The 16,191-nt window shown below is 38.4% G+C and overlaps 1 protein-coding gene across 43 annotated transcripts in view; it reads left to right on the top strand.

Annotated features, from left to right (window-relative positions):
• Positions 1 to 16,191, top strand: part of PTPRD (protein tyrosine phosphatase receptor type D) — a 408,570-nt gene that overhangs the window by 76,250 nt on the left and 316,129 nt on the right. For all 43 annotated transcript variants that reach the window (XM_032206666.1, XM_032206669.1, XM_032206656.1 and 40 more), the window contains exon 2: positions 14,099 to 14,266. In XM_032206666.1, the coding sequence (XP_032062557.1) occupies positions 14,182 to 14,266 (85 nt within the window). In that variant the 5' untranslated portion in view covers positions 14,099 to 14,181. The remainder of the gene's footprint in view (positions 1 to 14,098; positions 14,267 to 16,191) is intronic.

Below are 16,191 nucleotides of genomic sequence, written 5' to 3'. Positions count from 1 at the left end.
ATACCTACTAGTTTTCGTATTACACTGCTGATCTGACTTCGCAAAATCTGAATTTGCTACTGCAGCACCAGAAGGAAAAGTAGAAAAACAAACAAACAAACAAACAAAAACTGTTTACTTGTGTGGCTGCGGAAGTTGTGGTTCACCTGTAGACCTGCTTTACATGGGTGGCATCTTTCTGCAGGGGGAGCATGGTGGCTTCTGGCTGCCAGTGCCTGGGATGAGCCCTTGTGGTAATTAGTAAGCCAGGGAGTTCCACAGAGGGACACGGCACATGTCCTTCCCATGTCATAAGCAGGATTTTATGTCATGTTCTGGTGAGAGAAGTAAGGTAAAATGAAACCTTGAAAGTTCTGTTGATAAGAATGCGTGAAGGCTTAAAATTGCTGTGTGATATCTTAACAGGATTCAGATTTTTGTGATCGTAGTATATAACATTTTTGTATTTTATTATCTGTTACACAGCAAAAGTGCAAAACTCTCTCTGTATATAGATAGATAGATAGATAGGTAGATGGATGGATAGATTTGATAGCCACCTGGATGAACACTTATTATATATTTCATTAGTTTTTGGCAAAATAGAAGGAAGTGTGTAGTTGAAAGCTAAGCTTTCAACTTTCAAACTTTAGTTTGAATGCCATATGCTCACAGATCATGGCTTTCCAACAAGAAATAGAGGGAAAAAGCAGAAAAACAGAATCCTTCCTGGGAAGTATGAGGTGTGTGTCCAAAAGGTAGATGGAATGTCTATTCGACCTTTTGATAAAACTTTAAACTCTCCACATCTGTTGTTTTTGAGATTGTGTGTGTGTGTTCTGAAACCTTGCTGCGCAGGTGGTGTGCTTTGCTGGTCAGTAGCTGCATTGCTCTTCTTATGGCTTAATAATAATAATAATAATAACAACAATAACTCTACTACTACTACTACTACTACTACTTCTACTACTACTACTACTACTATTTTGTCGTGCTAAGATAAAGCGTTCTGAATGACAGCTCTAATCTGAAACACCATCGTTTTCATTTTCTCAGCTATGCATTTTTTCTAAAAGGTAAAAAATAATAATTAGAATAATAAACTCCCTTTTGTGTGCTATTTTGAGCCTATTTTCATTCTTTGCCTTTTGACTATTTATTTAAGACAGACTGACAATAGTTTCTGCAGTTTGTTATTTTATCTATTTATTTATTTACAGTAGTTTTATGTCTGATTTGTCTTCCTAATTTAAGAAGAAAGGCACAAGAAGGACAATTATCTGTTTCGGAAGCATGTCATAGTCAGAACTTGTGAGAAATGTGTTGAGTATAAAGCAGTATTATATATACTTCTTTGGGCAGGATGGAACTACTTCAGTAGTGAAGGGGAAAACCACTGCTGCTCAATGTGTTGTCACCTGTTAAAATTGGCGTGGTCCAGGCCACTGTGCACAATTGCTATTGCAACAGCATTTCCACAGATCCATAAAATACAGTTCAAATTTATTCTTTCTCACAATAATGAAGTGTTTATTTTGGTAGGTAGTAAGAATGAAAAATGACTGCTATTGTACTAATTAATGTTTTGCGTAATTACCTCCAGTTAACCTGTATGACTCTCAGACTCAGAGGCTGGAGACAGAAGTATCATAATGATTAAGAGTATGTTACAACAGTGTGGGAGTCATGGCTTTCTTGCAAAATCAGGGTGGTTGCATACGACCAAGTGTATAACGGTTACAATGACAGATGGAAATGTCTTTCCCTGGATCTCAGTACAGCACTTCAACTTTAAACTAGCATTTTCTTTGTTTGCTATATTGTCAGCTGTTGCTTGCTAGGCTGTTTCCATGAACCTTTCTGGGGGGAAGAGAGAGATAGAGGATTATTTATTTAGGGTTGAGAGAAACAAGACATGTGATTGAAAGATATGAGAGGTAGGCCTAGAAGAAGAGTTTTCTGAAAATTAATTGTTGACATTCTGTAGGATTTTGGTTTTGGATACTACCAGATCTTACTATATACTCAACTGTGAATCTATTTCTCATCTATCATCTTGTTAGCTGAGCACGTGATCATGCATTATAGCACTTATATCCATCTTACTTCCTGATTTGTGTATGTTTTTGGTACCTCTTATTTTCTTCTTGATCCATCGCAAAAGCATCAATAGTGTATTCTAGTAAAGCATGCTATGCAGTTACAAATATAACCAGTTCAAGAGTGAAAAAGGTTCAGAAACCTTCCCCTTAAATGCCAGAGCCAGCAAATTGTAAAACAATTCATGTGTAATTACTGTTACCAAACTCCCTGTCCAGAAGAAGTTATATACTTCTCAATCATTAGGTTCAGCTTTTTTTCAAAATTCTGGAATCTTTAATGTATGAATGACTTGTAGATGAACACGGAAGGAATTGCATTCCAGTTCAAGGATGATCTTTTCTGGGAGAAATGTTAGGTAATGTGTGCTTTGGGATTATTGTTTTGCAATTTATTAAATTAACGTGACAATAGAACCAGATAATTGTTAGGTTCTTTGAAATTAATCATTGAAGATTGAGTATATGGTTTGTTTAGCAAAGCTTTTTGGTTACTAAGAGCAAAATAAATTTCTTGAGAGTTTTGTAGTTACAGATTCAGGTAATAAAATAAGTTAATAATGAACGAATACATAGCAAATGTCAAAAGATGTTCTCTGGTGGGTAGATTGTTAGAACAGGAAATTTTACAATGGAAATCTTTTGTTGTTGTTCTTAGCTGTTTTCACCAAATCGAATGCAAGAGGTCTGTGGGAGTATCTCCTTTCCTTCTGGTTTTCACTTCTGACATGCGGGGGATTGAGCTATTGTTTCTACAAAGCACTTTAAGTGGCCTTCTAAGCCACTCGTTTCTACTACTTACAGATAAATGTTAGTTTTCAACACGTACTATAGAGAAAACGGTATTTTGAGCCACGCTGTGTGCCCCTGCTGAAGATTTTGCAAAGGATATTATTTTATATGAAAACTGGCATCTACTAATCAACATTAGTAGATTTGTTTGGGTACCAGATGGTTCTTTGCTTATTTGGTAAGCTTCTGACAATTAAAATATCTATAGTATTTTGTTGACTTTTAACTTTTTCAGAGTGCATAACATTACTTTTGATTTTCCTCGGAGTATAAAAAAAAAATATTGCTTGTAACAGTTTGTAGTTCTCATCTTCATTTTTTCCAAAGGGGGAACTGTGGACTACTATGTGCTGTTATGTCATATCTTAGTATGGGAAATGCATAGTGCTTTTATTGCTTCAGGAAGTTTTTGTACTTTTTTATCAAATCATTTTATAATGCCAACTACTTTTGAAAAATAACTATTCCAGCTCTCCATCTCTTCCTCTGATACAATTCTATTGCCATCAGCAACATTATAATAAAGTGCAGTCAGGCTAAGCTAGCTGCAGCTGGATTACTGTCCTATGTGTACTGCAAATTCACTGTCTCAGTCAGTCATGCTTCAATCTGATTAGGCAACAAGTATATTGGATAGTACTGAAACAAAACTATAAAGTGAAAAGGAAAAAGAAAAGTCATAAAGGGAGAACTTGCAGAATAATATAATAGAGAAAGGATGCGTTGCACTGTTGAAGTCAGATTTGACCTACTAGCTCCAGACTTGAGAATATACTTATAGTTTTTAGTATTTGCAGTACACAGTATGCTTCAGCTGTGCCAGATCCTAAAGACAAGGCCCAACCTTAATATTTCACAATTCCCATGCTGAAAAGACTAAGAAGAAGCCAAATTCTTCTAAACCAAAGATGGCTCTTTAGATATATGGAAAGTTGTCAAGCCTGTGTCATACGCATAGCAGTGAGGCTGTAGGTTTATATACATTGCTAGGTAGTCTACACCTGTATCTCTGGGAGGAAGCAAGCTGAAGGAAGATGCTGAGTTTGACAGCAACAGCGGACCCTGAGTTCAAGTGCAACCTATAGGAGTGGTGCAGTTCTGTAGCTGGGAGCACAGAGATGCTGTGCTGGGAGCACAAACTGCTGATTTTGCTGTCCCTTCTCCTGTGGGTGTCTGATGAGTCTGTGGTACATAGCCCATGTTTTAAGAACATTTTGGTATGTGTCTCACACACGTATACTAAAGATGGTAGCCATGCAGCTCCAGCATTGTACAAGTAATGTAGAGGCAGGTTTCTGTTATTTTTTTTGTTAGTCCATGTGTTTGTGCTTTTCATTTGCTTTTGTTTTCTTTTTAGCACAGCAAGGGCAAGCAGGGGAAGACTTTAGCTAACTGGTTATGGCAAATAGCCTGGTGATTGCTGTTTCTGTTTTTCTTTTGAAACAGAAGACAAAAGCAAAAAAAAATAAATCAGTCTGTATAGGTTTTTGCATAGAAATACTTATTGTATTTGTTCTTAAACCAGTGTTTTGAGGTAAATAATACCAATCAGGTAAAAGGCTAGATTTGCTATATTCTAGGCTACTGTTTATCTTTTAAAAAATAAATAAATAAATAAATAAATAAAGATATTCTACAGGGTGTATTGTTTCTTTTCTGTTGTTGGAGGAAACATATAATAATACAGATTATCCAAGATATTTATTTTTACACCTAAAGCAAAATAAAAGTAGCTTTAAGCTGTTGTTCCTTTTTGTTTGATTGTTTGTTTTGAAAAAGGGCCAGAAGGAATATGAGCAAAGTTAGAACTAGACTATTTCAACGCAACCACAGCTAAATAGTTTACAGTATTACTCGGTGTCAGGAGTCAAGACTTGAGGTATTGACAGAGTTTATTTTTTTCAGGCAATCATCCTTTCTATTGGTGTGTATATGTATTTCCTGAATATACAAGAAAGAATCCTGACCCCATAAATCAGCACCAAAATTTCCATTGTCCTGAGCCAGTCAAGGTCTTTAATCATATAAAACTCTCCAGCATAGTAAATCAGCTTGGCCTACCAAAAATACATTAGGGACAGTTCTTGGCTTGTATAAACAACCTACCTCTGCAGAAGACTTAGAAGGAGATATTTCATTTTGTCTCTCAAGTTGCTATCTGTGTCTTTGTAACATGTTTTAAATTTTTCAGTGTTGGTTCTCAACAATATATTACCTTAGTATGCATGAACAGATAGCATTATATGTTTTTCTACAATATTTTTCCCTCAGGAATACATTGTGCAGCATTTCTAGCATAATATATATATATATATATATATATATATTTGATCTGTTATTTGGGACACACAGAGTCAAGAATACCAAATGCTCTAGTAAATTGTTTGTGCATCATGGATAAGAAAAGCAGATAATCTGCAGAAGTGACTACTATGTCAGAGCTTTTTCAGGGGTGAGATATGTGACAGCTTACAAGTTGGCATTTTGTAATTGATAGTTGGTAATTTAGAATGTGAATGAAGCTATATGAAGGTTGCATGGTTTAAGGTTACACATGAACATTGGTATTTCAGTGTATAAAAAAAGGAACAACTTTCTAAATGAGGAGAAAGCTTTCTCATGTGATTTTTAATGTGCTTTGCTGCCATGTAATTCATTTAGTCATTATATTAGTTTCATTAGTCTGTTTTCTTCATTTCTTTGTTTATTGCAAAGTCATTTATTTTCTGTTTTACATGGTAACAGAAGAGTGCTTGCTGATGTCCCAGACAGAATTACAACGTAAAAGCAGGTTGAATATAATTTTAAAATTGTTTAATATAATCAAAATTCAAACCGTCCCTGCCACTCAATGGTGTTTTTGTATTGGTATATTTCAAAGGCCTTCTTGAGATCAGAAACCTGCTGTTCTAGCTGAGTATTCAGTCGTGCTGGAATAGCTATAATAGAGAAATTCAGAAATGATAGAGGAGCGCTAAGGTATACTGATATCCAGGGACTGATGAGACTAAGATCTGGAACACACAAGCAAGCTTCCTTCCATCCTTTCCTAGATGCAGAGGGAAACTTAGTTACAAGAGATGAGGAAAAGGCTGAGGTGCTTAATGCCTTCTTTGCCTCAGTCTTTAGAGGCAAAACCAGTTGTTCTCTGGATACCCAGCACCCTGTGCTGGTGGAAGGGAATGGGGAGCAGAATGTGGCCCTCATAATTCACCAAATAATGTTTGGCGACCTGCTACAGGACTTGGATGTATGCAGGTCGATGGGGCCGGATGGGATCCACCCAAGGGTACTGAGAGAACTGGTGGAGAAGGTGGACAAGCTGCTCCTGGCTATCAGGGGAGGTGCCAGTCGACTGGAGGCTAGCAAAAGTGATGCCCATCTACAAGAAGGGCCGGAGGGTAGACCCAGGGAACTATAGGCCTGTCAGTTTGACCTCAGTGCCAGGGAAGCTCATGGAGCAGATTATCTTGAGTGTCACCATGCGGCACTTGCAGGGCAACCACGTGATCAAGCCCAGTCAGCATGGGTTTATGAAAGGCAGGTCCTGCTTGACAAACCTCATCTCCTTCTGTGATAAATAACACACTAGGTGGATGACGGAAAGGCTTTGTATGTGGTCTACCTTGACTTCAGTAAGGCTTCTGACAGTGTTTCCCACAGCATTCTCCTCAAGAAACTTACTGCTTTTGGCTTGGACTGGCATATGCTTTGTTGGGTTAAAAACTGACTGGATAGACAGGCCCAAAGAGTTGCGGTCAATGGAGTCAAATCCAGTTGGAGGCTGGTCACTGGTGGAGTCCCCCAGGGCTCAGTACAAGGGCCAGTCCCCTTTAATATCTTTATCGATTATCTGGGTGAGGGATCGAGTGCACCCTCAGCAAGTTTACAGATGACACCAAGTTAGGTGCGTGTGTCGATTTGCTCGAGGGCAGGAAGGCTCTGCAGGAGGATCTGGATAGGCTGGACTGACAGGCTGAGGCCAACTGTATGAAGTTCAACAAGGCCAAGTGCCGGGTCCTGCACCTGTGCACAACAACCCCAAGCAGTGCTACAGGCTGGGAGAGGAGTGGTTGGAAAGCTGCCTGGCAGAGAAGGAGCTGGGATTATTGGTGGATAGTCAGCTGAATATGAGCCAGCAGTGTGCTGAGGTGGCCAAGAAGGCCAACAGCATCCTGGCTTGTATAGAAAGCAGTGTGACCAGCAGGTTTAGGGAAGTGAATGTCCCCCTGTACTCGGCTCTGGTGAGGCCACACCCCGAGTACTGTGTTCAGTTTTGGGCCCCTCGCTACAAGAATGACATCGAGGTGCTTGGGAGTGTCCAGAGAAGGGCAACGAAGCTGGTGAGGGGTCTGGAGAACAAGTCTTACAAGGAGCTGCTGAGGGAGCTGGGTTTGTTCAGCCTGGAGAACAGGAGGCTCAGGGGCGACCTTATCGCTCTCTGTAAGTACACTAAAGGAGGCTGTGGGGGTTGGTCTATTCTCCCACTGCCTGGTGACAGGACAAGGGGGAAGGGTCTAAAGTTGTGCCAGGGGAGGTTTAGGTTGAATATTAGGAAGAACTTCTTTACTGAAAGGGTTGTGAGGCATTGGAATGGGCTGCCCAGGGAAGTGGTGGAGTCACCATCCCTGGAGGTCATTAAAAGACGTTTAGATGTAGAGCTTAGCTATGATATGGTTTAGTGGAGGACTTGTTAGTGTTAGGTCAGAGGTTGGACTCGATGATCTTGAGGTCTCTTCCAACCTAGACAATTCTGTGATTCTGTGATTCTGTGATTCTGTGATCAGTTAACTGAGTTAAACTAAACAAACAAAAACAAACAAACAAACAAACAAAAAACTATAATGCTACTGTTCTTGCAGAATCATGTTTGGGATTTTAAGAATTTAAATCATTCACCTTACTGAATTGCAAACTACAGAATTATGCTTATGAAATATGTTAATGATGATACAAAGCTAAAAAGATTGCCTTCCATTATGGTAGAAGGTGCTGCTATTATCGAGGATGATCTGAATATCATATTAAAGGAATTAGATCCAGTGGACTAGAATTACAGAAATAGGTTGCCTTGGCTATAAGAGGTACAAAGTAAACTGAGGGCTATGGAGAACAAGTCTTACAAGGAGCGGCTGAGGGAGCTGGGATTGTTCAGCCTGGAGAACAGGAGGCTCAGGGGCGACCTTATCGCTCTCTATATGTACTTTAAAGGAGGCTGTGGGGGTTGGTCTATTCTCCCACTGCCTGGTGACAGAACAAGGGGGAAGGGTCTAAAGTTGTGCCAGGGGAGGTTTAGGTTGGATATTAGGAAAAACTTCTTTACTGAAAGGGTTGTGAGGAACTGGAATGGGCTGCCCAGGGAAGTGGTTGAGTCACCATCCCTCCATCCCTAGAGGTTTTAAAAGACGTTTAGATGTAGAGCTTAGTGATATGGTTTAGTGGAGGACTGGTTAGTATTAGGTCAGAGGATGGACTAGGTGATCTTGGAGGTCTCTTCCAACCTAGATGATTCTGTGATTCTGTGATTCTGAGCTGTCTTTTAAATTTCCTTCATCATGTGCTTGTGTTTTGGCTTTTTTAAGAATAAAACCAGAATGAAGCACAGCATTTCTATAGCACATTAACTATGAAAACTTTATCATGTTTAATCAATAAAAGAGCAAAATAAATGTAGAACTGTGGAAAATGTATTATTTTCCCTTTAGAAGACATTTCTTTAACCAGAGGTATTTCAGAATTTATTTTGGTTAAACAGCTTCTGAGCTGCATTTTTTATGCATTTTTTTCCCCAGTAATGATTTAGCTGACAGTCAGTTATTTGCAGCCAAGATTTGTCTATGAAATCTGTTTATTTTCTTCTTAACGGAGAGATCTTAGTTGATATGCAAAGATTTGAAGTATTGGTGTGTGTTACTTGACTTGGTTCTAGTAATCTTTGAAATTTCTTATTTGTATCTCTTCACTTGCATATGTATGGTATTAGAAATCAGTGACTAGGGAATGGATGTAATTTAAGATTGTGGATGTGATAAATGAAGCGTAGCATTCTTTTCATGCATTCATGCATTCTTCTATTTCAATCTGTGCATACTGCTTCTTACAGGAACACTTTAAAAAAAAATAAATAAAAAAAGAAGTAAGAACAATCCAGTTGTTTTCCCTGGGGTTCTTGTCAAAGACCAGATAGCTCTGAACTAAAATTCTACTTGAATAATTTCAAAACTTACAGAAGCTGAACTGCAAATCCTATCTTTAGTAGCACTAAGCAGCACTCGTATCTTCTCATTCCTGTATTCCAAAATTTCATAATGCTTTCATGCTTAAACTTTATTTCCATTCCTCTCTACATATGCTTTGTCTTCTTTTTTTTTTTTTTTTGTCTGTGTTCAAGTCTCTTTTGAGAGGTTTTCCCTGCTCTCTAACACAAATTAGAGAGAGACAATCACCTTCTCAGACCTGCTGGCCAGTCCTCTGTTGATGCAGTTGAACTTCTGGGCTTCAAGCCCACACTGCTGGCTCATGTTCAGATTTTTGTCCACCAGAACCTGCAAGTCTTTTTCTGGAGGGCTGCTCTCATCGAGTTCTTCTCCCATTGTATACTCATGTCTGGGATTGCCCTGAGCTGTGTGCAGTATCTTGAACTTGTCCTTGTTGAACCTCATTAGGTTCACATGGACCCACTATCAAGGTTGTCTAGATCCCTTTGGATGGCATCCCTTCCTTCTGTTTTGCCAGCTGCACCACTCAGCTTAATGTCACCTGCAAACTTGCTGAGGCTGCACTCGATCCCATTGTCTTTGTCATTGACAAAAATACTAAGCAGTACCAGATCCAGAACAGACCCCTGAGGGACACCACTCATCACCATCCTCCACCTGGACATAGAGCGCTGGACATACTCTCTGGGTATGGCTTTCAAGCCAAATCCTTATTCACTGAATGGTCCACTCATCAAATCCATATCTCTCCAAGTTGGAGATAAGGATGGCATGTGGTACCATGTCAAAGGCCAGACATTACAGAAGGCCAGACATCAATCAGTCTTCCCTTGTCAACTGATGCAGTCACTCCATCACAGAAGGCCACAATCTGGTGGCCTTCTGTCAAAGTTTGCCATTGGTGAAGTCACGCTGGCTGTCCCAGTGGATCACCTCCTTGTCCTGCATGTGCCTTGACATTGCTTCCAGGAGGATCTTTTCCATGATCTTGCCAGGAACAGAGGTGAGACTCACCAGTCTGTAGTTCCCTGGGTCTTCCTTTAATTTTTTAAAAAAGGGAGTGGTGTTTCCCTTTTTCTAGAGATCAAGGACTCTCTGCCTGACCACCACGACTTTCCAGATATGATGGAGAGTGGCATGGCTACTACATCAACCAGTTCCCTCATGCCCCTGGGATGCATGTCTTCAAGCTCCAAAGACTTGTACCTGTTCAGTTTCATCAAGTGGTCTTGAACCTGCTCTTTGCTTATTGTGGGAGGGACTTTGGTCCCCCAGCCCTCACCTGCAGTTTCTTGGAAATGAGAGATGTGGGAAGCTTGACTGGCAGTGAAGACTGAAGTAAAGAATTTACTGAGAATCTCAGCCTTCTCCATGTATGTTGTTACCAGTTCTCCCTTCTCATCTGTCAGAGAGTATACTTTCACTGGCCTTTTTTTTTTTTTTTTTTTCCTGAGCAATGTACCTATAGAATCCCTTCTTGCTATTCTTCTCATCCCTTGCCAAGCTCAGTTCCATCTGTGCCTTGTCTTTCCTAATCCTACCCCTGCATATCTGACACCATCCCTGTGCTCTTCAGATGTTTCATTTGTCTAGTTGATCCTTCTAAAGAAGTGCATGTGCACATACCCTGGTGCCGTCATCTGCCATGTCCCCACTGGAATTCTTTTGTGTCTCTGCATTTGAGAGTCTGGGGGGTGGACATCTCAGCTTTTATTGATTCTATTGATAGATACAACTAATAAGGGAACATCTATCCTCATATTTAGTTATGTGCTAATGATAGATACAGATAGATATATTACCTAGTTCCACCATTTAGTTTTCACCCTTGTATTAACAACTAATTTGTATGAGGAAAAGAACCAAAATAACTCTTGTGGGGAAAAAAATAATGATTCAAAACTAGCTCTTTTAGAGATACTGTGTTTCAAAGTAAAGGTCTTTTTTTTTTTTTTTTTTTTTTTTTAGAGAACTTAATATGGCTGTAATTTATTTATGCAATTTATGCACAAATCATCCTAAATAAAAACACCTCTTATTATTTTTGTAATAGCTGTTGATCTCTTCATAACTGTTGTGATCTGTTTGCCATAAAGGAGAAACCCCATCTTTCTGCACTTGCACAGTGTGGATGTTTTAACAAGGGCTGCTGAGAAAATACCTCCCTGTTGGTTTATCCTGGTAGACACATGTTGACTGTCTGAGGAAGAATGTCGTATAATCCCATGCTGCAATTTCTCTCTGTGTTTTCACTATCTCTGGTACTCCACTCTGGATGTAACAAACCATTGTCAGGAGGAAATGGAAAAGTGAAGAGAGTTCTTACTTTAAGAATTGTTACTTTATTTAGATGAACTTTTTACTTTGAAGATAGCTTTTTATTATGAAGATACCTTTATATATATACTTAATATGTGATTGCTAATTACATTTAGTCACTGAAAGGAATTGTGCCAGTTTTCACAGATAAAGTATAGACCTACATACCATCTGATTATCAATCTCAAATCTGGCACTGTTTTCAGCAGCAGGGGTCCTGGCTGAAATTATTATTATTATTTTTAACGGAAAGCTGAAGCAGAATTGTATGGACAAACTTGATAGTACCTTCCTGTCTTTGGTTGTTTCTCTCTAGTGCTATCAGTCCATCACCTGCATGACTCTACTAACAGTATATTTTCAACTCACTTGAAAGAAAGAAGGATCCACTATGCTATCTTTCTTCAAGTGGTTCTGTTTACTTGACCTAAAATACCATACGTTGGCTATGGAGGAATAGGAAGCTGCACAGAAGACATTCTCCTGAAAGCCTTATTAGTGTGTTTATCAGGCTAGCTAAAGCCATGACACTCAGGACCAGAAAAGAAAGAAACTACTAAACTTTGGCTTGCATGATCATGTTGAAAGCAGAGACAATGAGTACAGTATTCCTAAGTGCCTGTATGTGTGCATTTACAGTGAGTGAATGGACTTTGTGTTTTAATTAACAAAAAACTACTACTTTTTCTTGTCACCTTTTCTTTGTCGGATTTTGTGATACATCCCTTATTCTCCAGACAACTTGTAGATGATAAATGTAGATATTTACATATCATTGTCATGAGATATATAAAATTCTTTTTTTTTTTCTTTTGCCTAGGCAGATAGGTTTTTGTTGTTGTTGTTTGTTTTGTATTTGTTTTGTTTTGTTTTGTTTTTCCTATTACATTTAATTGGAAAAACCTATCACATTTAATTTAGTGGGAGTGTTTGGAATGTGAGAAAATCACCTCCAGTGCCCTGTTAAAAAACAGTTATGTAAAACAAGCAAGCACCTTTTTGGTCACCTTCTTTTTCCCTTCTCTGTCCTCTCATTAATTATTACTTTTGTTTTCTCTTCAATTCCTCCCCCACCAAAGGGAGCAGGTTCAGATACAGATCTTAGCACCCACCACGTTTTTGCTGTTCAGTTTAATACATGTCAACATGTTTACGTGCCAATAAAATTATAAGATTTCGTCTTTAAGGGAGCTGCCTTTGGAGACACAGTAGGTCTCCCTTGTAACTTGTGCAGTCTAACAGAAGCAAAATCAAAATTGTGTCTTCCTTGGAAGTGTATTTCATACATCTCCATCTTTGTGATAGCATAGGAATCATTATGTAGCAGTTGGTTCTGATACGCTTGCACAGACACAAATTGAGTCCGACAGGACTGATGTCTCATGGACTTTGCTGTCATTTGAAACACTGGCATGAGGATGGTAGCAATGAAAGAGTGGGAGATGGTGCCTTCAGCACTTTGCCTACAAAGATTTCTTAGGTTTATATTTTTTGATAGCTGTAGATGATTCAAGAGAGAATATAACAAAAAAGATTCCTAGCAGCCGTAGATTTCTAACAGCTGCTCACTTCTTTTCTTCCTTCTTGCGTGGATTCTTTCAGCATTGCACTGTACTATGAAATGGGCTCTTTATACCACCCACAAATCTGTAAGATCTATCTAGTGGAATGGTAATTAGTATAATTTTTTTTTCCTCCCTTTTGTTTTTTATCTTCCATGCTTGGAAACCACTCATGCACAGTAATGAAAAAGATATGCACTCCTTACTGTCCTTAAGCTGAACTTCACACTTGCCAAAGTTTGTGTGTTGCAGGCCCTTAGAAAAGTACAATTAAATTTCAGTGTATTTTAGTGGCAATGTCAGGCTATTTGGGGATATCACGAGTATTCCCTGTGAGAAGGCAAAGTACTTCTATGTTCTTTAATTTCTATCATAGCTCAGAGTGATGAATTTGTGCAGGAGTGGGACACTACTTTTTGACATCCAGTACTTGAGCTCTAGTGCTCCCAGTGTATGATATTCAACTGACATTATAACATCATAATAAATGAGGTGGAGTGATTTGGAATCTAAACCCTTTATTCAATATTCAATGCTGGATTTATTTATTTATTTATTTATTTATTTCAGTACTAGGCATAGTGCTCTGATCATTAGAGGAAATCACAACAAGAGTTTCAACCTCTGAAAGTTGTTGAACTATGCAATATGCTAGTATTTTATGTCTAGCTTTAAGAACACCTCATGAAGCAGATTTAGCTATATTATTCCTAGCAGATGTCAGGGCATCAGCTCCCAGTATGCCGTTATTCTGTTTAGTGAATCCACTTTGAATCTCTTCTTGCAACACGAGTATTCCAGTGTTGTATTATACTTCATTAAGAATGACAGTTCCTGTGATTCAAAAGCTGCTGTTAAATAAAAGATGATCCAGAATGTGACAGATGCGTGATTATGGTAGAAGAGGTACACTGAGAAAAAGTTGGAGCAGTATTAACATGTACTGTATATTGCATCTTCTAGTAAATACCAGTAAGGTGCAATGAGTCATTTCTGTTCTTTTGTCCATACCCTTTTGTCTTTTAAAACTGTTTTGCCTCAAATTGTGATTGTTTAGAAAAATCAGACAATCTCTGCCCTGTATCTGCTAACCGTATTTCTCTCCTTCTTTCTCTTATCTGTTCCACAGGCTCTGAAAATATTTCATCTGAAATTTCAGACTGGACAGACTCGCAGTGGCTTCTAAGCCAGTGAGATCAAGGCTGCCAAAGCATGCTGGTGCCAAGCTGTCGGATGATGCACATAGTCAGGCCAGTGGTGGTGCTCCTGTGCTTGCTACTCTATGCTGATGCTGAAAGTAAGCTTATTATTCATTTGTGCTGAGGTCTTGGCCATGATTAACAGCTTTATTTGTAGCTGATGGTTACTAATGGCCTCAGAATTACTCCTTTTGAGTAATTCTTAAAATACTGTGAGGTTATCTCTAGATCACAGGCAGTATTTGAAAAGAATTACTTATTCCACTTTTTCACCACGCATCCTCTTAATGCCTCTTTTCTTGATCAACTAATGGTTTCTGCTCATATGATGAAGACCATTGCAATAAAGTTATTTAGTGAAAACAAAAACCAACCTTGCATGCCAAGGTTAAATCCCTTAGAGACGACTGTCATTCTTTATTTATTTCTTAAGTTTGGTAAAAAAGAAAAAAAAAAAAAAACATACAACAGCAAAAACCCACTCCTCTCCCTCCGTCCCAAATTAATATCCAGTCCAATTAAAATTCTAGGCTGTTGTAACTGTCATGACAGCTGTTCTAATGTATTATTTCCGACAGCTGTTGTGGCGTACAGTATCCAAAGAAATCATGCAGAACTGACAACTTGGTGTCTGGCCTAAACTTGTGACAATTCACTGAGGAAAGACACCCGTGTGCACTTGTACTTGGGGGGAAACTGTTGGATTTTGGTCAATTACCTATTAATGAGAAGATAATATCTTTTTTACAATTAAGATATCATTAGGATTAACTTGTTTACATGTGTTCTGTCTCCCACCTGTCCTATGGCTTCTTGCAGAAGTGCAAATGAGAAAAGCCATTTGCTTTCCACCTGTTGACCTGCAGATTTACTACAGGTGACTGATACATCCATTTGATTCAGGAATATTTTCTTATTTTATCTTCCTGACTCTATACAGATACACCACCAATCAATAACTTTGTTCCAGCTCTGACTTCTGAAGACTTCTATGTTTTTCCATATATTTGCATAAAACAAAGAAGCAGTTGAATTAAATAGGAACACAAAAAAATAAAACCAATGTCAGTAACATTGAATAAGTCTTTCTCAGTAAAGGCATGTTGAAGGTTCCTTGTCACTCCACTTATCACCTGCACTCCAGGTATGCTAAGTTACAACAATAGAAGAGAATAAATCTTTCCACTTCTACTACATGCTTTGTGTGTAGTAAGACTTTTTTCTTTTAACTGTAGCAATATGAAAGTGAAGTAAATGAAAAAAAAATAAAAACCAACAACAAAAAACAAAAAATACGGACAGACATACATGTCTGTAGAATACTGACACTTGAGATTCTTTGGTCTCTTTCCAGGTAGATAATAACCAGCTGGAATGATTGTGTGTAAGGTGAAGCCAAGGACATTTTAACACTATAGCCAGAAAATAATTAATTGGGAAATGGGCCCATATGATGAGTGTTTCTGCAGTGATAGTATACTACCTATTTTTAAAGTAAATTCTGTGCTTAGGAAACATACATTTTATAATCTGATATATCTTTTCTGCTTCAGGTAATGGAATATCCAACCTCCTATGGGCCAATAGTGAATGATTTCTGGTTTTGGTAATCCCTGTCAGGTATTAATTTGCAAGAAGATAGTTAAACCACTCCTTTGTTAGCCCTGCACTTGTAAGAGAAGTGTATTGTTTTTGTTTACAATTAGCAGAAGGGTTCCCTCTTTCATCTCTCTTCTCTGTGGGGAATGAGCATAGTTTTTTTTGAAGGGTAGCATAGGATTTACTTTTAAAAAGGCTGCCCCCAAAACCACTGACTACATAATTTAAGTGAATTTTCAGACTAGCTTTTCCAAAACTCCATTATGAATCTCACTTATTTTAAATAAAGTGAAACAGAAGTCATCTGCTAACCTGAGAGAAGTCAGGAGGGCTTCTTGCTGTAACTAGAGTTGATGGAGTCTCACATACAGAATAAAGGTTGTAAAATGCATAAAGATAATCTTTTTTGTGGGAGTTATTCTCA

The sequence above is a fragment of the Aythya fuligula genome, chromosome Z (assembly GCF_009819795.1).
Source record: "Aythya fuligula isolate bAytFul2 chromosome Z, bAytFul2.pri, whole genome shotgun sequence".
In the NCBI taxonomy this organism is placed as follows: Eukaryota; Metazoa; Chordata; class Aves; order Anseriformes; family Anatidae; genus Aythya; species Aythya fuligula.
The sequence above is the reverse complement of the archived record's forward strand: the minus strand, read 5'-3'. Positions and strand labels throughout refer to the sequence as shown.